This window comes from Anthonomus grandis, chromosome 15 (assembly GCF_022605725.1).
Source record: "Anthonomus grandis grandis chromosome 15, icAntGran1.3, whole genome shotgun sequence".
Classification (NCBI taxonomy): domain Eukaryota; kingdom Metazoa; phylum Arthropoda; class Insecta; order Coleoptera; family Curculionidae; genus Anthonomus; species Anthonomus grandis.
Window position 1 is genome coordinate 244,444 of NC_065560.1, and position 27,544 is coordinate 271,987.

At 32.2% G+C, this 27,544-nt stretch overlaps 1 protein-coding gene across 5 annotated transcripts in view; it reads left to right on the forward strand.

The window, feature by feature from the left end:
- LOC126744940 (protein TANC2) overlaps window positions 1-26,672 on the forward strand; it is a 164,762-nt gene extending 138,090 nt beyond the window's left edge. For 4 of the 5 annotated variants that reach the window (XM_050452543.1, XM_050452544.1, XM_050452547.1 and 1 more), the window contains 11 exons: window positions 3,671-3,825; window positions 5,750-5,972; window positions 11,183-11,308; window positions 11,526-11,630; window positions 15,399-15,623; window positions 15,681-15,920; window positions 15,977-17,914; window positions 24,291-24,557; window positions 24,875-25,226; window positions 25,284-25,479; window positions 25,542-26,672. In XM_050452543.1, coding sequence (XP_050308500.1) covers window positions 3,671-3,825; window positions 5,750-5,972; window positions 11,183-11,308; window positions 11,526-11,630; window positions 15,399-15,623; window positions 15,681-15,920; window positions 15,977-17,914; window positions 24,291-24,557; window positions 24,875-25,226; window positions 25,284-25,479; window positions 25,542-25,823 — 4,109 coding nt within the window. In that variant the 3' untranslated portion in view covers window positions 25,824-26,672. The remainder of the gene's footprint in view (window positions 1-3,670; window positions 3,826-5,749; window positions 5,973-11,182; window positions 11,309-11,525; window positions 11,631-15,398; window positions 15,624-15,680; window positions 15,921-15,976; window positions 17,915-24,290; window positions 24,558-24,874; window positions 25,227-25,283; window positions 25,480-25,541) is intronic. The other variant, XM_050452545.1, reaches the window with a different exon arrangement.
- The last annotated feature ends 872 nt before the right edge of the window (window positions 26,673-27,544 follow it).

Below are 27,544 nucleotides of genomic sequence, written 5' to 3' on the forward strand. Positions count from 1 at the left end.
ATTTTTCAGAAGATAAACAAACTTGTCAACATCAATAACTATATCCAGAGTGTACTCTGACTTTTGCACTCACCTTACCACTGAGTGAAGGTTCTGCTTATCACTTAGGAATATTCGCGTGCTGATAATGGAGAAATATTATGCGGAATACTCCCTATCCATTATCAAGAAATTGAGTTTGTCAATAATAATGCATCTAATACTTTCTTCTCTATTTGTCAAGGATCTTGCTATGCTGAAAAAAATCTCTTCAAGGTTCATCAGAGGGCATTTGACAAAAACGAACTGATAGTGTCTACATTCATAAACCCTACACTTAATATGTCAATAGAGCTGAAACAATAAAGAATACAGATATCGGTATATATATGTTAGCAATGACGTCATCTTTATCGCTGTTGTCCCCTCGCGTCTCATGCTGATCTAGCAAAGAGTCAGCGTATTGCAAGACCGAGGCCAGAAACCCGCCAGTGGGATCATCAGACCAATATCAATAGCGTAAAATAGAACACAGAGTTTAACTTTATTTTTAAATATATTTTTGTATTTTTTTTTTAATTAGTTTAATTTCAATTATTTAAAATTAAAAAATTAATTAGTAGTGGTTTTTCCTACATTTGTCAAGGTTCTTGTTATGCTAAAAAAAAAATCAGTAAGCCTGTTATAAATAAAAGAAAACTGACAAAGCCTTCATCCAATTACCTCATAATTGTCAGGTCCTTATTGCTTACATTACTGAGATTATCAATAGGGCTGAGTCATTTGAGAATAAAGATACTGATATATATACAGTAATGCTTTTTCTTTTTTTTATTTGCTAAACAATAAACAAAATTCCTAAGTTTTTTTATTCAATTTCTTATAAAAGTGAATTTCCAACTGCCTGGACGTGACTTTTTTCCCAGTCAGTCAATTTAGACTATTTTCTTCTTGCCTAATGACTCGGTTTTTGGTGATTCAATGCAATTCAGTTCAAATCTTTATTTATATTATCAATGCTACAAATACACCTACACACGCTACATTTACGAAAATTTGGTAATACAAAAATATAAAATTAAAAAGTGCCTACTGTAACAACAATGTTATATACCAATAAGAATGGTATAAGTTTAAATTGCTAAAAAATAAAAACGAATTTGGTTAATTCCTATGATTGATGTTTCATGTTGTAGTTTATTACGTAACATTATGTTTTAAACAAAATATCATTAAGATGTCCACCTCGGCTGCGGCGGTAGACGTTTAGACGATGAACCCAATTTTCAATCACTTTTTCTAACAAGTTGTTATATAGTTATGTTAACTTTCAACTCATTGATGGTTTGAGGATTGTTAGAATACACCTTCGACTTCACATACCCCCAAAGAAAAAAGTCCAGGGGAGTAAGATCACAGGACCTTGATGGTGGCCAGTTGATATTGCCATGTCGCGAAATTATTTGATCTTCAAAACGCTCTCTTATTAAATTAATTGTGGCTCGGGCGGTGTATGAAGTTACTCCGTCTTGTTGAAACCAATTCTGTTCGAAGTCTCCACCATCAATTGCAGGCCAAGCACTCCGTTGACTGTCACAGTACGCCTCTCTGCATCCTCAAAAAAGTATGGACCGATAATTCCACCGACATGCAAACCACACCACACAGTCACTTTTAACGGGTGTAATGGCACCTGTACTAATTTCTGGGGATTGTCCTTGACACCAGAAGCGGCAATTTCGCGTATTGACAACACCACTAAGACAAAAATGGGCTTCATCTGAAAAGATGATTTGTTTCTCAAAATCGGCATTTTGTTCCAACTGCAACAGGGCCCAGTCGGTAAACGTTCTTCGCAAACCATGGTCAGCAGGCTTCAATTTTTGAGTTAGAACCATCTTATATGGATGTAGGCCTAAGTCTTTCTTCAAAATGCGCCACAGAGACATTGGTGAAATGCCTAATTGCTGAGAATGGCGCAAAACAGACACGTTGTTATTCGCGTCAACACTTTGTCCTTGCACTTTTTTGTCGCGTTGGTGTCTTATTATCCAGAAGAGTGTACTCCTGTTCAAACTTATTAATTGTGCTCAGAAGGCCGTCCACGATGGCCAAAATCTTCTCTAAGAGCACGATAACTGACTCTAACCGATTGTGCATTTTCGTAATACCTTTTCACGACAGCTATACGTTGCTCTTGACTTAAACGACTCTTAGTAGTATATTTTACACAATTGACGCTTGATCCGCGTTTTGACACATACCATTTTGCGTACATGACCCACTAAACTCCTATTGGTAGACCCATTACAATCAGTTGTTACCTAAGGTTACAACTGTAAAATATACTTAGTGCACAAAATGTCATAAATGTCGTAGTAAATCGGAAAAAAAGATACTATTAAAGAAAAATTAATTGGTTTTAACCATTCCTAAAATCTTAACTCGTTAATATTTCTTTATATATGTAAGAAAACTCGATAATTAAATTAAAAATTATATTAAAAATAATAAAATTGCTACGGGACGAACAACAAAAATACATGCTTTCCTAAAGAAAGGCAAAGAGCGAGTCCCTTCTAAATCAGTTCCGTCCCAAAAAGTAAACATCATGATCATACTAAAAAATATAAAAACACTAATGTAACCATAACTTAAATTCTAAAGGAAAATAACTCTTAGGTCACTAGTAATAAACTATAGCTATTAATTAACAAATAACTTATAATAAGTTATTTCCCCGCCGACATAAGTATCCCGAAGCATAAATATTGGGGCGACGATCTATGATGATGACCTATCGGTACTTCTTACATATACATAAATAATTATAAGTGCTTTATGTGCACCAATTCATTCTTTTAAATGTCGGTTCATTATAAACAATACAAATTGTTAAACAAATTATTTATATTAAAAGTCAAAGTTAAACTTGACACGGCGTGAATCAATTTCCCAACCTTATGGTTATCACTTTGACGTATCTGACTTTCGAATCTCGTTATAAAAATTAATGGGGACGCGGCATGGGCATAACTGTGCCCAAATCTACTTGCTATTGTTTATATTCTTTTGACGGGTTTAATACGTATCGATGTGATAAACATTTCAAATGTTTATTGATATGATAATGTACTTGGCCAAAAGTACCGTTTTTTTCTTTTGTAATTTTGACTTTTGGAATCTAGGAATGTGTTGAGTTGTATCGCCTCCTTAATGGTATTTTCACGAATGTTTGTAGTTTTATGCCAAATAATGAGTAAACAATCATCTTGAAGTGTAATTTTGATTCATATATCGAGAGATCTCAATAAACATGCCTTTCTCAATTTAAAAAAATAATTTTCCCACCTTCACGATTTGAATTATTGAATTTCTAATAATCGAGGTTTAACCCAATTCCGGGACATTTATCGGGCCTGACCTTTAAAATGATGATTTGTGCGATAATCTTTATTGCGAGCGTAAATGCTGCAATACCACCTATTTTTCGAGTCAATTAAGCATTTATTTAATCTCCTATATAATATTTATTGAACATTTATTGAGTAAAATTGCTTCATCCCTTATTCATTAAATAAGGATTAAATTAAATATTATTTATTAAATAACTATAATAATATTAATGTTATTTATTAAATAACTTCTCTCTCATTTATTAAATAAATAATTGTTTTTTTTAATATTTCAGATGGTCCTACCTTAAAAGAACTGCGATGCAGCGGTCTGAGAGGTTCAGAGATAACCTTATACGGAGATTCTCCGTCCTTACAAATAGATAATATAGAAATAATTCAACCTAGAACCAAAGTTAAAACTAACGGACATTTTACCAATTTTATGAAGGTAAGTCTTAATAACTACAACCGTATTGGGTCAAAGTATATTTATTAAACTGTAGAATATACGTATATCATATACGATTCTGTTTACAAAAGGAAAAAAATTTTGGCATTTAGAAAAATTGACACGGGATTTACATATCTAGTTTTTAAGCTCGATGATTACACCTTAAATAATTAATGAAATTCTTCTGAAAAATCACTGTTTTGCCTCTATATGATCCAATCTAATAACGCTGTTTTCATACTTAAGTATTTATATATTATATTGTTTATCAAATTTAAATAAACATTGGTATTTAATTAAATATTGAATATATATTTTCTGCAGAAACATTGTCTTTCATCAACTTACTCCTTGCACCCCCCACCCACCCCATACATTTACCTAGTAAGAAATTCTTTTGAAAAATAACCGTTTTTCGTTCATAATATCCATCTAATGGCAATGTTTTTGTATTAAATATTTATTAATATAAATATGTATAATTATATCAAATTTTAATAAATCAACTATGTTAGTTGATTAGATATTACTGGCAAAAGCAGCTGTTATTCATACGTATTATTTAAAAAAAAAACAATGATTTTTGAAAACAATTTGTTACTGGTAAGTTGTGTGGGGTGGGTGGGGGGCTAAGGGTAGAATTAATAAAAAACGATTTTTTTGCAGGAAATAATGGTCTGAAAAAAAATGCTTTTATGCCAATATATCTTATAGTGTAATAATAAATTATCATACACAAAGAAGTCTAGAATAAATATGTATTAAAACACAATAATTATACCAAAAAACTCAAGAATGCAAATTTGTTCAAAATTAAAGAAGCTTTTAAAAAAGAAATATATACCTTGCTTGGAAAGTTAATATAAAAAAAAATCTCGTTCCATTAAACGCATTTTATAGACGTCTTTAAATAGTATATAATATACCATACTTTTAACAGTCTTAAAAGTTCGTTTAACTTTTATGAAATAATAATTGTATATTATTAACCTATTAAGTATATTGAAGTTCAACCAAAAATAAACGTTTATTTAACTATCGTGTTCCCTGAGTTAGGTACATTCACCAGTTCTTTTATCTTTGATCATGGATAAATTGAGCAACCCAAGATGGATATTTTCAATTTTCGTACTTTATTAAGTGGCCCCATAAGACTCGCTCCACAGAACAATCGTTTTAATATGCAAATTTGTTCTCTAGTACTTACCCAATAGTAGTTTTTCTTCTAAATAAAAGATTTACATACGAACGTATTTGACCCACTTGCTACCATCAATTTATTCATTCGTTCGTCTAATAAATTCCCAATTATTCGAACTGGATTTAAAGTAAGAACATTTATGAAGTCCGCTTGAAGCGAGGCCAGTTTTTATTGATAATAAAAATGGTCCGATTCAATTTACAAAATGAGCGGTTTTATTGAAACTTTCAGTGTTATTATTGCGTTTCAACAGCGCGCTATTAAGGTTAATGAAAACTCGATCGTTAATTAAATCAAGTTTAACGAGAAAAATGAGATTTTGGCTACTTATGGGCAAATTTTTATCTTAGGACTTTAAATGATTAATAAGGAGCCATTGATGCAAATTGTTCATACGTTTGCAACGACAAAATATATATGACAGCTTCTAATTTCACACGGTTACGTAACGTCGAACGTATTCGCCTCCAAGTTTCCGCACCACCATTAAAACCCGTTTTATTAGACAATAAAACGATTTTGCTCACTAATGAGTTTCTCTTAAACAGTATTAAATAAAACACTTTTATGGCTGTTGCAAGCAATGCACTTTTACCTATTTAATAACGCACAGAAGGTGTAATGTTGTTAAACGGATTTTTTTTAAATTGAAGCTTTCCCTTTTAAGGCAAAAATCACCTACAGTAGATAATTGAAATGTTTGTTTTTTTTTAAATTCAGATTCGTAGTGAAAAATCCCCAAACAGAACGGACGCGGGACATCCGGAGAACCTGCCGAAAACGCGACCCAGTAACCCGCGATCGAGACAGGATCAGAACGTGATGACTCAGAGCTGCCCCACTCCGCCCCAATCCAGACGGAAATTTTTTCTGAGTCCCAAGGTGATGCGCAGCCCGTTTCTGAGTAGGAATTGGAGACAGCAAACGGACGGAGCCATGTCAGGTAAAATGTCTTTTTTTGAACTTTTGATGTTTAACAATTATTTCAAATCTCTAGTAAATATAAAACCAATAAAAGCTTGGAAAATTTAACAAATTTCTTTTGAATGTCTGGAATACTCAAAAAAAGTCATCCTATAGCTGTGTCCGGTTGTGGACAGTTCCTTGACGTAAGTCGTTAACTCCAAAAGCAATAGATAGTCAGATAAGTGAAAAAATTCCCACGAACGTTTCTTTGTTAATTTTCGGTAAAAAAAGATTGTAAGAAAGCCTTTAAATTATTACCCTCTTCGATTTCAACTGCCTGGAAGAAAAAATAACGTTATTTATCAATTCCAGGCAGTCGAGGGTCAAATTTATGTTCAACTACTTGAAAGAGAAATTTAATAGAGGCAATAAACGTTACACATTATAAAAACAATATATAGAGAATTACTAATAAAGCAATACCGTAGTAGTGCACACACATTTCTTCAGGGTTACGCCCTTATTATTTTCGAAACACCTATGTAAATATTTCCGAAGGGACTTTAGTAATTAATTAGTTTATAAACTTTATTGTTCAACTGAATTAAAAAATCAATATTTTTCTTCCAGGCAGTTGAATATAAATTATTGATTCTCAACTGCCTGGAATTAAAAAAATCATTATTTTTTTCCAGGCAGTTGAATATAAATTATTGATTCTCAACTGCCTGGAATTAAAAAATCAATATTTTTCTTCCAGGCAGTTGAATATAAATTATTGATTTTCAACTGCCTTGAATTAAAAAAATCATTATTTTCTTCCAGGCAGTTGAATATAAATTTGACTGCTTAACTGTCTGGAATTAAAAAATCAATATTTTTCTTCCAGGCAGTTAAACATAAATTATTGATTCTCAACTGCCTGGAATTAAAAAATCATTATTTTTTTCCAGGCAGTTGAATATAAATTATTCATTCTCAACTGACTGGAATTAAAAAATCAATATTTTTCTTCCAGGCAGTTGAATATAAATTATTCATTCTCAACTGCCTGGAATTAAAAAATCATTATTTTTTTCCAGGCAGTTAAATATAAATTATTGATTCTCAACTGCCTGGAATTAAAAAATCATTATTTTTTTTAAGGCAGTTCAACATAAATTTGACTCCTTAACTGCCTGGAATTAAAAAATCAATATTTTTCTTCCAGGCAGTTAAACATAAATTATTGATTCTCAACTGCCTGGAATTAAAAAATCATTATTTTTTTCCAGGCAGTTGAATAAAAATTATTGATTCTCAACTGCCTGGAATTGATAAATCAATAATTTTCTTTCAGACAGTTAAATAAGAAATACAATAATATAATTTAATGGTTAGTCATACTTACATACTAGTTATAATATAATAATATAATTTAATGGTTAGTCAAACTTATTTTTGACTTATTTTTATTAACATAAATTATTGATTCTCAACTGTCTGGAATTAACCAATCAATATTTTTCCTCCAGGCAGTTGAATATAAATTTGACTCCTTAACTGCCTGGAATTAAAAAATAATTATTTTCTTCCAGGCAGTTGAACATAAATTTATAAAATATAAATAGTCTTAAAAATTTTTTTTTTTAATGTCCCGAAGGTTACATGTTTCACTTAATATAAAGCATCATCAATTTTTTTTTGTGAGAGTTATTGCTAGTTTATAAGGTCTGATGGTGCTTTATTTCAAGCGAAACATGTAACCTTCAAGACATTAATAACATAAATATTTTGAGACCGAGATTTAGAATTTTCATTTTTTTCTCTACTTTTAGGTCTCTTTGAGATAGTGGACGAGTTCTTTCAATTTAAAAAAATAAGACAAAAGTCAGTTTTTCCTATCATTAAATCAAGTTGGGCAGTATTTCTTACTCATCTGCGTGGAAAAAAATTATTGATTTTTTTAATTCCAGGCAGTTAAGGAGTGAAATTTATGTTCAACTTCCTGGAAGAAAATAATGATTTTTTAATTCTAGGCAGTTGAGAATCAATAATTTATATTCAACTGCCTGGAAGAAAAATATTGATTTATTAATTCCAGGCAGTTAAGGAGTCAAATTTATGTTCAACTGCTTGGAAGAAAATAATGATTTTTTAATTCCAGGCAGTTGAGAATCAATAATTTATGTTTAACTGCTTGGAAAAAAAATATTAATTTTTAATTCCAGGCAGTTGAAAATCAATAATTAATGTTAATAAAAATAAGTCAAAAGTCAGTTTGACTAACCATTAAACTATATTATTATAGTATTGCTTATTTAACTGTCTGAAAGAAAATTATTGATTTATCAATTCCAGGCAGTTGAGAATCAATAATTTATATTCAACTGCCTGGAAAAAAAATATTGATTTTTTTAATTCCAGGCAGTTAAGGAGTGAAATTTATGTTCAACTTCCTGGAAGAAAATAATGATTTTTTAATTCTAGGCAGTTGAGAATCAATAATTTATATTCAACTGCCTGGAAGAAAAATATTGATTTATTAATTCCAGGCAGTTAAGGAGTCAAATTTATGTTCAACTGCTTGGAAGAAAATAATGATTTTTTAATTCCAGGCAGTTGAGAATCAATAATTCATGTTCAACTGCCTGGAAGAAAAATATTGACTTTTTTAATTCCAGACAGTTAAGGAGTCAAATTTATGTTCAACTGCCTGGAAGAAAATATTGATATCTTTAATTCCAGGCAATTGAGACTCAATTATGTTCCTTGGAATTATTTTCCTATTGGTTTCCATTGGTTAATTCCTGCCAGTTAAGGAGTCAAATTTATGTTCAACTGCCTGGAAGAAAATAATGATTTTTTTATTCCAAGTAGTTGAGAATCAATAATTTATATTCAACTACCTGGAAGAAAAATATTGATTTTTTAATTCCAGGCAGTTAAGGAGTCAAATTTATGTTCAACTGCCTGGAAGAAAATAATTATTTTTTAATTCCAGGCAGTTGAGAATCAATAATTTATATTCAACTGCTCAAATTTATATTCAACTGCCTGGAAGAAAATATTGATTTTTTTAATTCCAGGCACTTGAGACTCTCATGGTCAATTTTCGTTGAAAATAAATAAGAAAAATAAGACAAAAGTCAGTTTTTCCAGTCATTAAATCAAATAGGGCAGTATGTATTATTTAACTGCCTGGTATAGAAATATTGATTAATTAATTCCAAGCAGTTGAAAATCAACAATTCACGCTTAATTCCTAGAAGAAAACATTGATTTTTTTAATACCAGGCAGTTAAGACTCAAATTTTGTTAAATTTTCTTTGGAAATGATTAAAAATAAGGTAGAAGCCGGTTTTTTCAACCATTAAATCAAATAAGGCAGTATTTCTTCTTCAATTGCCTGGAAGAGCAATATTGATTTTTTAACTCCAAGCTGTTGAAACAAACCTGGAAGAAAATTAATTTTTTAGTAAAATAATAATAGTAGTTAATTAGCAATTACACGTGTTTCGTCCATCTCGTCATCATCAGAACCGAAAACTGCTTATAGAGGTTTGTCAATAAACATAAAATTTCCCTATGTAATTAAATATAATGGGTTACAATACGTTCACCTACTCACGGTAAAAGAAGGGGCATTTTTAGTAGTTCATTCATAATAACGCTTCCAGGCAATTTGAGCAATAACTCACCGTAGAAATAATGGGGGTCCGTCTCGTATATAGCCAATAAAACAACAATATGACCGTTTTCCGCCGTCAAATATATACAAGAGTTTTATTACACCGGGAATTTAACGACTTAAAAACCAATCAAGGTGTCCCGGGGGCTATATTTTATTAAAGTCGTGTTAAAGTAGAACCCATAATGTGGACTTTTCTTGCCTTTTAGTAGTTTTCTGCCAGTAATGTAGAGTTGTAAATTATTTGTTTTATGAAGGCATTGTGTCTAAGGTAAACTATTTTAACCGGTACTATACAATAATAAATTGAGCTAGGCAATTTGCATTTAAATGAGAAAATTAATCATATAATTGGATTAAAAAAAAACGAGCGAATATACAAAAGAATTTGTTGTTAAGTGTGACGAAGTATACCCATGAAAGGGCACAGAACTGAGTACCCAATCCTTCGGTAAACTTAATACATGTAAAAACTTGAAAACTTAAAACAAAAAGAATTTATTTACATTTAATGGTCAATCGCATACTTTCAAAATATATGATTGTATCGGTATTTTTGCCCCAAAACAATTCCATCATTATTCCAAAATACCCCTACCTGGCACAAAAAGAAGTCGACATCCAATTTGAAGACAGCTTATGCCCAGAAATCGAGAGAACATTCTACTGTCTAGAGAACTTTTACCCTCAGGATAGTTGCACTATTGAGTTGTTGGAAAAACGTCCACCAACAAGTTGCACACCCCTGCAAACCCAAGGACAATTCTTAATCATCCCAACCAAAACACACAAGTCCTTACCAATTTACGACCGACCAATATATAACTCTGGAAGAACTTACCCTTATCCAAGTTCCTGCAAACTGTGGAATAAAGCTTGATGGAAAAACATATTCCAACGATATCAAACTAGTAAAAGGGAAACCTTTGGTACTACCAGAAATCCAGGACTACAAACCCCAAGTATCCAGACCTTACAAGTTGCCCAATATAAGTCAAGCCAACATACAAGACTTATATGAACTTAAGCGAACCAGCTACATCCCATTGACGACGTTTCACCGATCCATACTTCAATAATAATCAACAGTACCCTGATTATTGTTATTATTATAATCATAACTTTACTAGTGGTTGCCCAGAAGAAGCTGCTTCCAAGATGCCAGAAGCCAAAACCTGGACCTGCCACTTCCAACCCTGAAGAGCCAGAAGAGCAAACACACTCCATTATGTTTGCCTCTTAAGGAGGGAGGAGTTATATGCCTAAAAAGAGCTGAACCTCCAGTGTAAATCTACCCACTTGCGTGGTTGGCTACAACAGTACTTTTTGCATTATATAAACCTTAGATTTTAAGTCGCTTTATCTCATTGTTTCTGTTGCTGCACGTAATACTGTTTAGAAATAAAATTGTTTTTAAAAAGTCTCCGTGTCGTTCAACGTTCGTATTTCCCGCGTTAATGGATGAATAAAAATTGTTGTATTAAGGAATTTAGTCTGAAATACATACACATGTACAACGAATACATAATTGAGTATTTGTTTTAAATACAAATAAATTAACGAATTTATCTCAATAGCGTCAATGACGAATTCAGTAACGTCCGAGGCGAAGCATTGGCCCAGCGTCGTATTGGGCAAAATCCGATCGCTATGGAGCGCTGGGAACAGCGACCACGCCGGATTAAATCAACTGGTGTCATCAGGCAGGGAATTTTTCTTCTTTTATTGATGTTTTTTTACCCCTTTATTGTTTGTTTTGTTTAAGCATGTTTTTGTTTTTCACTATAGCACTATTATTTTTTTTTAGTTAATACCCACTGCGATTCACGCGCTATTTTTTGACTTTTTATTCGCATGTTTTGTTGCATTTTAATTTATTTGAAAAATGCTTTTGTTATTTAGTGTTCGATTTATTTTTAGATGACGAAGCGTCTATTAAGGCCCCTTCAATGAAGAAATCTACGGAGAACGACATGTACACGCGCTTGGGATTGCTTCTCGGTGACAGGGCCAGAAGATCTAAAGGTAAGTAACTTATCTTGCAATAAATGTTTTATAACATTTACGATGCCCTCCTAATTTGTATACTGCGTTTAATGACCCTTATATTAAAATAGTCTGATCTAGATAACCCTTGAAAGACGAACGTGCCCTGAAGGCATTTTAGAATTTAAAATATTCTTGGTCTAATTTTAATGGCCAAAGATAGCAGGGCGGTGTAAATAAATTATATAGTTCATATTACAGACTGGTGATTATCGAGCTACTGCAGCAGGTCCCCTATTAGTTTTTAACGATTTTCGATTAAGGCCTAAACCCAGACAGCACAAATCTATTCAATGGACATTCAAAGGTTTACTCTTCTTCATAGGAACATACAAATATTTCAAGATATTATTAAATAACATTTTCCATTAGATAGATAAATTCTTGATGCAAAGATATATGTAAAATGGACAGTCCAATTGAAGTTAATGAATAAATTTTCAACTGCCTGGAATAAATAAATAATTTTTAATATCATGAAATAAATAAGCAATTCTAGGTACGTAAAATTAATGAATAAGCTAACAACTGCTGAAATTTAAAAAAACTCAAGTGCTTGTAGTCGAAAAATATATTTTAACTGCCTAAAATTAATGAATAATTTTGTAACTGCCTGGAATAAAGAAGTAATTCTCAACGGCACGGAATAAATTTGTAAATGCTTGGAATAAAAATTATAAATCTCAATTATCTAAAAGAAATAAAAACTTTTGAGCTGCATGGAATAATTGAATAAATTTGAAAATACCAGGAATAAATAAGCAATTCTTAGGTACAAGAAATAAATGAATAAATTCGCAACGGCATGGAAAAAATGAAAAAAATTGAAAATGCTCGGAATGAAAACATAATTTTCAATTGCCTGGAATAAATTAAAAAGTCTGAGCTACATGGAATAAATGAATAAAATAACAACTCTCTATAATTTAAAAAAAAATTCAAAGGCCTATAAATAAACAAATACATTTTGACTGTCTGGAATTAATGAATAAATTTTCAACTGCCTGGAATAAATTAATAATTTTAATTATAATGGAATAAATAAATAAATTCTAAAATGCCTGGAATAACAAATATAATTTTTAATTACCTGGAATAAATAAGCAATTTTTAGGTACATGAAATAAATGAATAAACTATCAACTGTTTGAAATTAAAAGAAAATGCCAGGAATAAATAAGCAAAATAAGGAATAAATAAGTAAAATAAAGAATAAATAAGCAAAATAAAGAAGTAATTCTCAACAGCACGGAATAAATTTGTAAATACTTGGAATAAAAATTATAAATCACATTTATCTGAAAGAAATAAAAACTTTTGAGCTGCATGGAATAATTGAATAAATTTGAAAATACCAGGAATAAATAAGCAATTCTTAGGTACAAGAAATAAATGAATAAATTCGCAACGGCATGGAATAAATGAAAAAAATTGAAAACGCCTGGAATAAGAAACATAATTTCCAATTGCCTAGAATAAATTAAAAAGTCTGAAATACTGATACTACATAATAACTCTCTAAAATTAAAACAAAAAAATTCAAAGGCCTATAAATAAACAAATACATTTTAACTGCCTGGAATAAATTAATAATTTTAATTATAATAGAAAAAATGAATGAATTCTAAAATGCCTGGAATAAAAATTGTAATTTTTAATTACTTGGAATAAATAAGCAATTTTTATGTACTTGAAATAAATGGATAAAATATCAATTTTTTGAAATTAAAAAAGGCTCAATAGCTTGTAATCAACAAATATAAAAAGCCTAAAATTAATGAATAAATTTGAAAATGACTGTCTGGAATTAATGAATAAATTTTAAAATGCCTGGAATAAAAAATGTATGGAATAAATAAATAAAATAATAACTGTCTGAAAATTTCAAAATATTTAAGTGCCTATAAATCAACAAATACATTTTAGCGATCTGAAATTAATGAATAAATTTTGAACTGCCTGCAATAAATTAATGATTCTTAACGGCATGGAATAACTGAAAAAAAATTGCAATTGTCTGGAATAAAAATTAATTTTCATTTGTCTGAAATAAACAAAAATTACTTAATTTTTAAGGGTTTAGTTGAATAAATGGTCAAATAAAATCTAAGCTTTTTAATTTTTTTTCTTTAATAACCAACATTTCGGCCTATATTAGGCTTTCTTCAGGACAATATAGGCCAAAACGTTAAACAAACAAAATTCAAGTGCCTATAAATAAACAAATACATTTTGACTGTCTGGAATTGATGAATAAATTTTCAACTGCCTGGAATAAATTAATAATTTTAATTATCATGGAATAAATGAATAAATTCTAAAATGTCTGGAATAAAAAATATAATTTTTAATTACCTGGAATAAATAAGCAATTTTTAGGCACATGAAATAAATGAATAAACTATCAACTGTCTGAAATTAAAAAAACAACTCAAGTGCCTCTAATCAACAAATATATTTTAATTGATTAAAATTAATGAATAAATTTTCAACTGCCTAGAATAAAGAAGTAATTCTCAATGGCATGGAATAAATTAATTAATTTGAAAATGCCTGGAATAAAAAACATTATTTTCAATTACCTGGAATAAATAAGCAATTTTTAGGTACATGAAATAAATGAATAAAATATCAATTGTTTGAAATTATTAAAGGCTCAATAGCTTGTGATCAACAAATATATTTTAACTGTCAAAAATTAATGAATAAATTTTCAACTGCCTAGAATAAAGAAGTTTTTCTCAATGGCCTGGAATAAATGAAAAAATTTGAAAATGCCTGGAATAAAAAACATAATTTTTAATTGCCTAGAATAAATTAAAAAGTCTGAGCTACATGGAATAATAAAAAAAATAACAACAAAAAATTCAAGTGCCTATAAATAAACAAATACATTTTGACTGTCTGGAATTATTGAATAAATATTCAACTGCCTGGAATAAATAATTAATTTTAATCATCATGGAACAAATGAGTACATTCTAAAATGCCTGGAATAAAAAATATAATTTTTAATTACCTGGAATAAATAAGCAATTTTTAGGTACATGAAATAAATGAATAAGCTATCAACTGCTGAAATAAAAAAACAACTCAAATGCCTATAATCAGCAAATATATTTTAACTGCCTAAAATTAATGAATAAATTTATAACTGCCTGGAATAATGAAGTTATTCTCAACGGCATGAAATAAATGCATAAATTTTTCTACTGTCTGAAATTTAAAAAAACTCAAGTGCCTATAAGTCAACAAATACATTTTAGCTATCTGAAATTAAAGAATAAATTTTTAATTGCCTCCAATAAATTAATGATTCTTGGTCATGATCGTGGTCAAATAAAATCCAAGCTTTTCAATTTTTTTCCCTCTAATTACCAACGTTTCGTATTAGGCCTTCTTCAGGGCCCCTTCTTCAATTGCATGATATAATTAAATAATTCCCAAGAGCCTGGAATAAATGAATAAATTTGCAAATGACTGGACTAAAAAATATAAATCTCAAGTGCCTAGAAAAAGTCAAAAATTTCAATTATATGGAATAAATGAATAACATTTCAACTGTCTTATTAAAAATAGACATTTCGACTTAAGCTCGACCAAGGCAAGACATCTATTGGACGATATATACTGTTTGGTAATATGCTCTGAAAAATTTAGAAAAACATAGGCAAATGAACCAGTAAAACATCAAAATACCTTAAGTCACATTGAAAATGATCCAACTTTAACCCAAATATCTTCTAGGCAATCAAGTCTACAACCCGGAATCCTGTTCGTCCCTGGCCAGCTACGAAACCGGCGCGATGATGTCCACCAACACCAGTCCAGTGTCAACGTTGACGGGCAGCTCCGAAGACCCACATCGGACCAATCCGAACTCAGACAGCGTCGCATCACTTATGTCAATGTCCATGTCCGGTCAGAGTAATTGCAGTTCTAGTCCAGTCAGTAGAAGACATAGCGTCACCAGTAAACACCTTATACCTTTTTGATAAACGTTACATTCAATGGGAATTCATTTTGTAGCGACCCAGCCTGGCCAAGTCGAAGATCTTCACCTCTTCAAGAATCGAAGAACGTGCGTGCGAAGATCGGCGAGAGCCGGGATAAGTTTGAAGGGAATCGTGGATCCGAAAGTGGTGTTTGCCCAATACAGGACGCCCCAGTTGACCCTGAAACCCTTATTTTTCGAGGTGCCTTTGCAGGAACCGGATCCTTTGTTCTTGGGACGTCACTGGCTTATCCGGAACATGGAGGAAGTCATTAGTAAGTCTCGGCGTCTAGAGAAACTAAATTAATCTAACGGTTTGCTCTCCTTCCAGACTCGTCTAGTCCAGGCATTCTACTCACTGGTAAGCCAGGCACAGGCAAGACAGCCCTGATCCTCCAACTGGTCGAGTTCAGCTGCTTCGGTAGAAAAAGAGAACCGGTTTACCAATCGATACACTCACCAGAAAGATCCAGGTCTCCCCAATCTACAATTTACGGACCAATAGACTTGGTATCGGAAAAAATCAAGCAGCTGGCAGGAAGCATCGTCGCTTATCACTTCTGTCAAGCGGATAACAACAACACTTGTTTGGTTCCCGATTTTATTCATTCCTTGGCGGCTCAGCTGTGCCAGGCACCACAACTTGCCGCCTACAGAGAACATCTTTTAAGCGAGTCTACCTTACAAAACATTTTGTCTTTAAAAGAGTGTATAGCGAATCCAGACGTTGCTTTTACCACCGGGATCCTGGAACCTTTAGCTAGCCTCAGGAGAATCGGAAAAATCGATAATGTCAATTGTACCATTTTAGTAGACGCTTTATGTGAGGCCGAGTATCATAGACCGGACCACGGAGACACCATAACGACATTCTTGTTAAAACATATTCCAAACTTTCCCTCGTGGCTAAAGATTGTCGCCACCGTGAGGACGCATCTGCAAGATCTCACCAAACAGTTTCCATTTACTAGGATTAGCTTGGATAGCTTTCCATCCAATGATGTAATCCACAAAGATATTCTTGGGTATATCAATTATAGGTTGCAAAAGAGCCCTAGCATCCAAAGCAATATTACTTTGACAAACAATGGAAAAATCGAGAGTGGCAGCGTGTCTCAACACAAGTTCTCACAACATTTGTTGAATTTATCGCAAGGGTCATTTTTGTTTGCCAAACTAACCCTGGATCTCCTGGAGAAGGGCCAATTGGTAGCTAAATCTTCTGGATATAAAGTGCTTCCTGTAACTTTATCACAAATATACCTTCTACACTTTAATTTAAGATTCCCTACAATACGTTCTTTTGAAAAAGTTGTTCATATACTAGCAGTATGCTTGGCAGCCCTATACCCTCTTACCCTAGTCGAGATATTTTATTCAGTAAACGCTTTACTAGTAGACAACTTCTTAGCATGGAAAGAATTCTTGCAAAGATTCAAACTACTATCAGGCTTCTTAATAAAACGCTTGGATAATACTTACATGCTCTTCCATCCGTCATTCAGGGAGTGGCTGATCAGGAGGGACGAGAACGAGGCCACAAAATTCCTATGTGATCTACGGTCCGGCCACGCGGCCATAGCATTCAGACTATCCAGAGTCCAGGCTCCACTGGATCCCGAAAAAACCCTGGAACTAGGCCACCATATACTAAAAGCGCACGTCTACAGAAACATGTCCTTAACGAGCTTAAGCTCTCGGGACTTACAAGCATTCTGGCTCACCCAAAGCTCCGAGGACGTGTCGGCAGCAGTCTGCAGCATGAGAAACATCTACAGTCCCAACGTAAAAGTATCCAGACTGTTATTATTAGCTGGTGCGAGTCCCAACCATATAACAGAGTTCCTAGGCAAGGCCCCGGTGCTATGCATGTTCGCCAACGAAGGAAATGTTCCCATGGTGTCTCTATTATTGGAATTTGGTGCCGACGTAGAGCTGACCAATAACCAAGGACAAACAGCTCTATCGCTGGCTTCCTCCAAAGGACATTGCGACGTGGTGAGGCAACTTGTGGCCGCAGGTGCTAGTCCCGGACACGCGGACGCAGTGGGTTATTGTCCTTTGGTGCATGCCGCTAGGAATGGCTGTTTGAATGTGGTGGGGTATTTGTTGGCTTGCGATTGGATACTGAGGAACGAGAACGACGTGGAGTTGGCAGAAGCGGCTCAGCAAGCGTTAATTGCCGCTGCCGGACAAGGACATACCGAGATCGTGGAGTATTTGTTGGATATGGCGGAGGTGACCGCTGATATGGCAGATTCGATAACAGGTTGGTGGTGGTTTTTTATGGTTTTTAGGCTTGGGTATAAGCATTAGCATTAGTTGTATTATGTGAAATGTTACTTCGTTGAAGTGTTCGAAAGCAGATAAATTATATTTTATCTTGATTTATTGTGAGCGTTGATTGAATATTTGGGAAGATACGCAATCCTGTGTTAAAAAGTGTACCCGGTCGACTATCGGATTGCCGTTCAGTTTCGTGCACCGTGAGGTGCTGCCGCAAAGCGTCAAATCTAGGAACGATTTATTTTAGCTGCGTGGATTTGGCTTTTGGCTTCTTTGAGTCAGGTTTTCAACGACGCTGGAATCTCCGGTTACGTGGCCGATATTTTTATTGCCAACTATGTTTTTATTATTTTTTTTTTGAACATACAACACGGTGTCAAGTGATAAGTGATATACTTAAGGGCGGAGGCATATTGACATTTCTTAAAAGTTAAATTTTATAAACAAATAATTACTTACCAAAATATGTTTTTGAGACAAAAATTAATACAAAAATATATACAAAAAAACTATTTTTACAAAATTACCAACAAAGTTTAATACAAGTTATAATTCCAATAAACATTATGTTTCCTCCATTTTGTGTTCAAGAGGGTCAAATTTTTAAATAAAAAGCCCGTTGCACTTAATTAACTAAAAACTAATATACAAAAAATTGTGGAACAAATTTTAAGATATAAGTAGGTTTCACGTAAATATTATAAAGAATAATTGAAATAATTCATAAAACTTAATACCGATGGTAATATAACTTCTTGATCAATAATTTTTTGTAAAAAGTAACCCATTTTGTCATGTGATTCAATATCTGAAAAATTGTGCAGCGTAGTGAGATCTGTAAAGTAAGGGGTTGTGAGTGAGGATGTTAATAGAAATAGAAAATAGGCCACATTTTAAGTTTTAAGCGACACAGGAAAATTCTCAATTACCAGTTGTTACAACTATACTTAAAACTATAAAAAGATACCTAGTAACAAAAAAAAAACATTTTGTTTAAAGACCCCGCATCACGGTTATACAGGACGTCAATAGAGGTGGTATAATTAGAGGAAAGTTGAGCAATATAGTGTCCTTTTATAATAAAATCTAAATACTTCCTAAATTTTGCAAAAAACTGAAATTTGGCAAAATCATTTTTTTTTCTGGCGTTATTTCAAAATATATGATGAGTATTTATTAAATGAATAAATTATTGTGACCACTTTTTCTCGCCTATACGATGACACCTTTAAATTTAAAATATGACGTTCTGCCTTTAAAGAGCCATCATCAACTTAAGACAAGGGCGATGATGATAACAGCGCTTTTATTTATTTTGTTATTGCCGATATGCGCTGTGATCTTGCATAAATAACTAGATAAATGTGGTGGTCAAGTAATGTATTGAAAGGTGCTATCTCTTACAACTTAAATTTTATTAACAAATAATAAATTACTTACCAAAATACTTTTTTGAGATAAAAATAAATAAATAAAAACAAAACAAAAATTCAATAAGCTTTTATTTATTAATTAAAAAATTAACAAAAATATTAAATAAAGGTGATGATATAGGTAGTTTTCACGTAAATATAAAGAGTAAATTAAATAATTAAAGATTTAATTTCTATATACGGTACTATAGTTTTTTAGAGTCAATAATTTTTTGCAAAAAGTATCCCGTAATGTGATTTTTGACAATACGGGTTTGTGAAACCAGTCAATATCTCAAAAACTGTGTAGGGTAGTGAGATCTGTGAAGTACACTTTTTTTGGACAAAAATATTGAAAAATAGATACCTTTAACTGAAATTAATATAAAAATAAAATCGCAAAATTTAAAAGGTTTTGAATAAGGGTGTAAAAACACTATAAAATATAGAAAATAGGCCACATTTTAATTTGCAATACAGGCAAACAATTAATTACTATTTCTTAAAACTAGAAAAAGTAAATAAGAAAAAAAAACAAATATTTTGTTTAACAGTATGAAGGTTCTCATCGCGATTATACAGGATGTCCAAAATAAGGATGAGTAGTAAATGGTTTAATTAGGCGAAAGTTGGGCAATATAATAAAAATTGGAAAAATACCAAATACTTCCTAATATTCAGGAAAAAGGTGAAATTTGGAAAAATGGTTTTTTATTTTTTTCTGGCGTTATTTGAAAATATAAAATAAAATCATTGATACATTGTTGTAAACACTTTCTCTCATTTACAAGTTAACATCTTTAACTTTTAAATACGACGTTCCTTCTTTAGAGAGTCATAATCAACTTTGTTTCTTCTTGTCGACGCCATATTGGCCACTTGCAGATTTGAATAACCCTTTTAATTACTTTTTCAACGAGGTAATTTCTAGTGAGTAGTTAGAATCATCCCTATTAAATATTATATACCTCTCTCTCTTTTAAATACAATTTCAAAAAATTCAAAATTTTAACCATTCTAGAGCAACTCCCCTAAACCCATATCTAGAAAGCTTACCGAGCAGTATTCCATGGTTGACACAGTCAAAGTCTTTAGAGAAGTCGCAGAATACCGCTGCAGCAAAGTGACCTTCTTCAAGCTCAAATATAATCTCTCCAGGAATGAAAACATTACTCGACATTCATTTAATACATTATTTTTTTTAATTAGGAAAGCTACCATTCGTACTATAACCAGTTTCTCAATAACTTTAAAGGCTTTTTAAGCTTTATTTTTTTTTCATAAAAGAATTTTATCATGAAAACAATTATTGAAAATACTTAAAACACTAAAGACCATAAACATAATATATTGATATAAAATTTTCTTAAAGTAAAAAAAAGAAAAAGAGAAAATGGCTCTCATAGACATGAAGAGACAATATCTTTAAGAGTTCGGATTGATTTTTGTAGATAAAATAGATAATTTTCTGTGAGGTTTATCATTAGATTTTTTTAAAGATTTTCTAATAAGATTTTGAGATTCCCATTTTAGGTTGTTATAAATCAAAGTCTTTATTAATAAATGCAAAAATTGATCAATATGCTGTGGACATAGGTTTGGTTTATGTATATTTATTTTATCTATAGTAATATTTTATTAATTGACTTGCATATATTATTGTTTACTTTTAGAGTATGATAAAGTTCATTAAAGGATTTTATTGTGTTTTGACATAAATTTGAGAAATCCTCTGATGGGTTTATTAGAGAAGATACATTATTTGATTTAGCAAAGCTTTTAATAATTACAAATATTTCTTTCTTATCACTTATTTCTGATTCGTCTTTTTTCAAAAAATATTCACAATTGTTTTCACACTTTGTTTTCTCTATTAACATTCTTGCGAAATATCCAGATACATAAACATTAGAGCTCGTTTCCAAACTTACTGTTTTATTTAAATAATTTGAAATTTTTAGATCAGAAGAAATGGAGCTACTTGTACATGCAACTTCGGAATAATAATGATTAACATTTTTATGGGATTCAATATCTGAAATGAAAACTTCTTCACTAGTCTGACTATCGTCTAATTTAAAAAAATCTTGGACATCTTCTTCACAATTTCCACTGTCTAATGATTTTTGCAATATTAATGTTGCATTGCAAAGCAATTCGAAACTGCTGCACACTTGGCTTTGCATTGTATCCACACCTATTTCTTATAACAGAAAATAAATTTTCTAGAGGATCCTGATTAAGATGCCTAGTTAAAACATATTTGCAATCAAAAGAGTTTGTTAAATATTCAAATAAAACAAGGACTGAATTAAGCGTCCAAATAAATCCGTTAAAGCAGTGAATATTATTTCTTTTTTTATTATTTTCATATACTTCAATTGAGCGAAAATATTTCAGACCAAATTTTAAGTTATTTATCGACGTGGGGTGTTGAGTAGATATGAGTCGTCTATCAGGATTTGAATCAAATAAAGTTCTACTATTGGGAGAGTCAAATATGGTGTTAATGTTGTTTAAAAAGTTTGCAGTATTTTCGGCAGTATCACTGTTAATTGCATGCAAGTAGAATAATGTTTTTATTGCAGCTGCAAATGAATTTGAGAAAACCTGGGCAGCCAGTTTAACCCTCATTTTTTGCCAAGTATTTGGATTTATGTGGATATCTGTAATTTTCGGTAATGCCCTATAAATAAAAAGTAATATCCTATAAAAAGCGTCTTTACCCCGCCCAAAAATGTTTGTGATACGTCTTCTAGTTAGCAAATTAAGTCGCCTGTTAAATTTAAAATATTTGTTTGCTGTAGAACTTTTTTTGAAAAGCGAAGCTTTCTTAAAATAAATAGGCATTTCCAAATTTTGCTAAAAAACAAACAAACTTTTTATCCTAAAATGATGAGATCTATCGTCCATTTACATTTGTGCATTAAAAGAATTATCCTGTCTATATGTAAGTAATAAATAATAATAATTACAGTTATAATAATATTATAATACTTATTGTCGTAATAGGTACGGTTTGTCACCAACTTGTAAAAGGGTTTGAAAATATGCAAAAGGGCAAATAGGAATATTTTCAGTAATGCGAGCACGAGAATGAGTATTAAAAGTATACCCACTCATGTACTTTTAATACAACAGTTGAAAAAATTTGCCTATAAAAAATAAAGTGTCAAGTTTAACTAATATTATAATATTCTTTACTTACCATTTTCCCAATTTATTGATGAAACTTTTGCATCTAAACTCTCAAGGCTTTGAGCGTTACATGAGGTATCAGGCAAAGAAATTGTGTTTCTAGAGGCCGGTTCTATAATTTACAGTAAATTTATAACACTAATTTGGAAGGAAACAGTAAAATATCAAAAATAATACCTTTCCATGAAATTGGTACAGCTAATTTTAAAAGTCTCTTTCGCTTATTACTTATTGCAATATATATTTTGTCAAAATGTTTCTCGCAAACCACTTTGTTTTTTAATAAATTTTCATCCATAACATATGTTTCCGCATTGTCTATATTTTCTATCCACTGGTTAAGCAACACTGGTTTTAAAATCGAAAATTTGAAAAAACTGAGAACATTGTTTTTACATTTTCTTACTGCACTCACGATACGCACACTGATTAATTTTGCCTAAAGGAGCCATTGTCTCACAAACTAAACACATTTACATATATCTATCTATTTGTGATTATGATATCCAAGAAAATTTTTTAACAACTACCAAATTGCAATACGGCAAACACGAACCCGTGCAAAAACTCTCCCAAACGACTCAGGGATGATCGGCCGATTACTATTGAGAAGCGACGGACGAAATTATTTTCGCGCATACTGGAGAGAATCGCCATCTATTTTTCACGCATATTTGCGGTCACGCTTTAGCCCATAAGGTTGCGTATCTTCCCAAATATTCAATCAACGTTGTCAGTTTATTTTAATAAACAAATTCTTCTTCTACTTTTTGCTAGAGTCATCTATGTTAACTGGCGCAGTAAAAATCAGATATGACTAAGATGTTAGTGTCATCTGCATAATTTGCCGAGTCTGTATCGTCATTTTCTACTTCCAAAACAAGGTCATTTATATAGAGAAGAATGAGTATAGGGGCTTGTGCAATACCTCTAATAACTTGCCCTTGTTCGTCTATTCTTCTCCACAACAACAACCTGTTTTTTATGTGATAAATATGATCTGATCCAATCTAGTGCGGTTCCTCTAACACCATACTTCTCCAGTTTTTCCAAAGGTATTGAATAGTACATACTATCAAAAGCCTTGGAAAGGTCCAAGAAGAGACCCCTTGCAATGCCAAAACGATCTTTTCCAGAAAACCATAGACAGCAATCCTTACATTCTTCCCACGTTGATTCCCTCTTATTAGCATCTGACTATCAAACAAACAACTAGTTTTAAGTAGTGATAATTAAGGATCAAGTTTAAAATGTTACCACTCACTTTAAAGCCCATTATCTCAAAAAGTAATTAGAATATTCTTATGATGTAAAAGGCAGAATATTAAGAAGAGTGTTCTTAAAAAATGTTGTTAAGAGTCTCAAATAGTCCAAGCGAAAATAATTGAGGTATGGCTGATTTTATGAAGTGGGGTCTAAGGTCCAAGCTTAAAATGTAAGCACTCACTTTAAAATTCAATATCTCTAAAACTAATAGGAATATTTTAATGAAATAAAAAGTACAGTATTAAGGGGAATGTTTTTTAAAATATTATTAAGAGTCGTTAATAGTCCAGGCAAAAATGATTGAAATATGACTGTTTTTATGACGTGGGGTCTAAGGGCCAAGTACATGTAAGCACTCACTATAAAGCCCAATATTTTCATCTTCTCAAGGTTTCTGCTTATAAACCATCACATTATTTATTTAGTTGATTCTATTGTTTTTTATTTCGCTCTTTATTAACTAAGAGAATTCTTCTTTTCCAGGAGAAACTGCTTTAACGGTCGCCGCATCCAACGGTTGCCACACAGTATGTTCGGCCCTAATCAGTCGAGGAGCAAGCATATCTTTAAAAAATAGAAAAGAAGTTACACCGCTCCTGATTGCTGTCAAGGAGGGACATTGGGCAGTCGCCGAGAGACTCATTCAAAACCACGCCGGTATAGAACAAGTGGACGAGTTGGGACGTACCCCGTTAATGTTGGCAGCCTCTGAGGGACATTTGGGACTCATTGATCTCCTTCTGGATAAGGGTACGAGTCTCTCGTTTACTAAGTTAATATCGCTAAATATGTCACGTGAGTTATGTGATGCAACCAGGCCAAGAACCTCAGTTGACCCCATACATAATTATTATTATTATAAATATTCCTGAATTAACAAAATAAACGTTTTAATATTATTAGGCTCCATAAAAATTGCATTATATAAAATCACTCATCTATTAATTTTCGACGAATAAAGTTGTAGTTAATCGATGGTCAAATTTGTGTAGAATTTATTTTGAATTAAATTTATTCCTTTTTTAAAAAGTAGATGTTCAATAATAATTCCAACACTCGTGTTTTAGGATCTCAGATCGACAAAGAGGATCACGAAGGCCTGACTCCTTTATGCTGGGCCTGTCTAAGAGGAAAAGTGCAATCGGCTCAGAGTCTGGTTGAACGTGGGGCCAACCTGAGTCACACCGATAAAACTGGAAGAACCCCTCTGGATCTGGCCGCCTACAATGGAAATCCCACTTTGGTACAGTTTTTGCTTGATAGAGGCGCTGTAATAGAACACGTGGACATAAACGGTATGCGACCATTGGACCGGGCTATAGGATGTAAAAACATACAGGTGGTGCAATGTTTTTTGAAAAAGGGCGCGAAGTTAGGACCGGCTACGTGGGCCATGGCAACAGGCAAACCAGATATCATGTAAACAAACTAATATGAAAATCTAAGTTATTTTTATAAAAAAAAAATTCTATTCAGGCTTATTCTGCTAAACAAACTTCTTGAAGACGGTAACGTGCTATACAGGAAGAGTCGTTTAAAAGAGGCCGCACACCGGTACCAATACGCGCTCAAAAAATTCCCTACAGAAGACCAAGGAGAGCACAACCAAGCATTCCATCAGTTACAAATTAATTTTCTCTTGAATTTCTCTAGGTGCAAACGAAAATTAAATGTAAGTGAAATTTTATTAAAAAAAAAAAAGGAAGCATACGAAGAAGTTTTCTCCATATTCAGGAACCGGAAGAAGCGATCGAACTAGCCAACGAGGCTTTAGCAATGAAACCGGACTCCTACGAGGCCTTTTACGCCTTGGCGAAGGCCCGATTGGACCTTGGAGAGTACGCGTGCGCCCTACGAGACGTCCAAGACGCCCAGAAGTTGGCGCCCACCAGAAACGTCGAGATCAAAAAGGTGCTGACCTTCCTGCAAGAAGAAATCGTCAATAAAATGTCACCCGGGAATCGAATGTTGGGCAACCGGGCATACGCGGTCTCCGTAGATACTTTACATCAGTAGGAAAATTTAATCAAATGAATGTGCCTTATCAAGTGCTAAAAAAAAATGGTAGAAGACTGATTTCGAAATGCATATAATTTAAAAAAATTAAATTTTTAAATTATTTTTTATACTTAGATAATAGGTGTATGGGGTGGCGAAAAGGCTTGAGCAGGTATATCAAAGGTCTTTCCGCGAACGTTTCGTGCAAGGTGTTCTAAAATTTAATTACAACAACACTGCCCAACCATCGAACAAAATACGTGACACTTTTTAATGCTTGAATAATATTTGGTACACCTTGTACGACCCACTACTAGAATATGTACATAATAATTGTTTACTATTTATTTTTGTTGTTTGTTTTCTTTTTATTGTTGGATTAAAAATCATTCCGATTGCTGATACTACGTATACTCGCATCTTCACATGATTGACCGGTCTTCAATTGATTGGCCGTTTATTTCCTTAGCTTTTAGTTGAACTCACTTAGAGCAATAATTAATTAAGTGCAATTATTGTATATTGGTTTTTTTTATTATTTTATATTTAAGTATACCGGATGGTCGTGAAAGGGCCTAGTAAAAAGGACTTTCCAGGACTCTCCCTGTACCGCATGGACACTTATTTTATCTCTTTTTTGTTACTTTACTGTGATCATCAGCTACGTATTTTTGAGGTTTTTTTTGTTTCTTTTAATGCTGGATCATATTTTATTTATTGTCTTGCCAAATTTTTTATGGCAGTTAAACTGTCTGCGATTTTGTAGTATATACGTGTGAAAATTGTAATGTATTTATTGATTTGTAATTTATTTTAAAAAAAAATTGATGGTAAAAGACAAAATAAAGGCTTATATTACTTAGAAAATTGTTTTGATAAAGAATTCCCATTTATATGGCTCCGGAGTTAATATGTACAAAAGAGTATGTACCTACTCCAAGAATCTTTTTCAGCCCTTCACGGTATTTCCATAAAATCTCTTTGGTTTAGGGGCCCAGTATGGAGGAAACAAAAATTTAAGTGTTCAGATACACTTCAATACCTTGAATACCTAAATATTACACTGCTAAAAGACTCTCTTCTGAAAATATTGATACAATTTGACCAAATGAGCACTGCATACTGACATTCTTCTGATGGGGAATGATTGTTTCTTTCGCAACAATTTGATATCTCAATGACCCTTGTACTTCAAAAACTCTCTGATTTAGAGCAAGTTTTGTCATCCAAAGCCTCTCAATTTGAAGTTTAAATTTTTCATTTATAATCGGATATTTTTTGTCATAACTTGGCAACCAGTGAAAATATTTTAATAATTCTTTGACATCAATAAACTTGAATCCCTGATGATGGAGTTGGGAGCAAAAACGTTGTCATGAATAAATAATTTACTCTACTTGGAGCGATTTAAGATGCATGGTACATTCAAATAATCAAGCAAACGTTTCCATAAATACCTGAAGGGTTAACAAAGTGGGTTAGCATTTTTTTTTTAATTTAGAAGTTTACCAATTTCCGGGTCATCGATTAGCTGTTGGTAATTAGTGGTTTTATTTAATTAAGTCAAGGAAGTATGCAAAAATGACTGCCTGGAATAAATTTTTAAATAACTATTCCAGGCACTCAGGTTTGATTTAACCTTTAAAGGTAAGAAAATATCCAGAAATTATGTTCATAATTTATTTATTCCAGGCAGTTGGGCCCAGTTGTATTTTAAGAGCAAAGAAGACTGCCTAGAA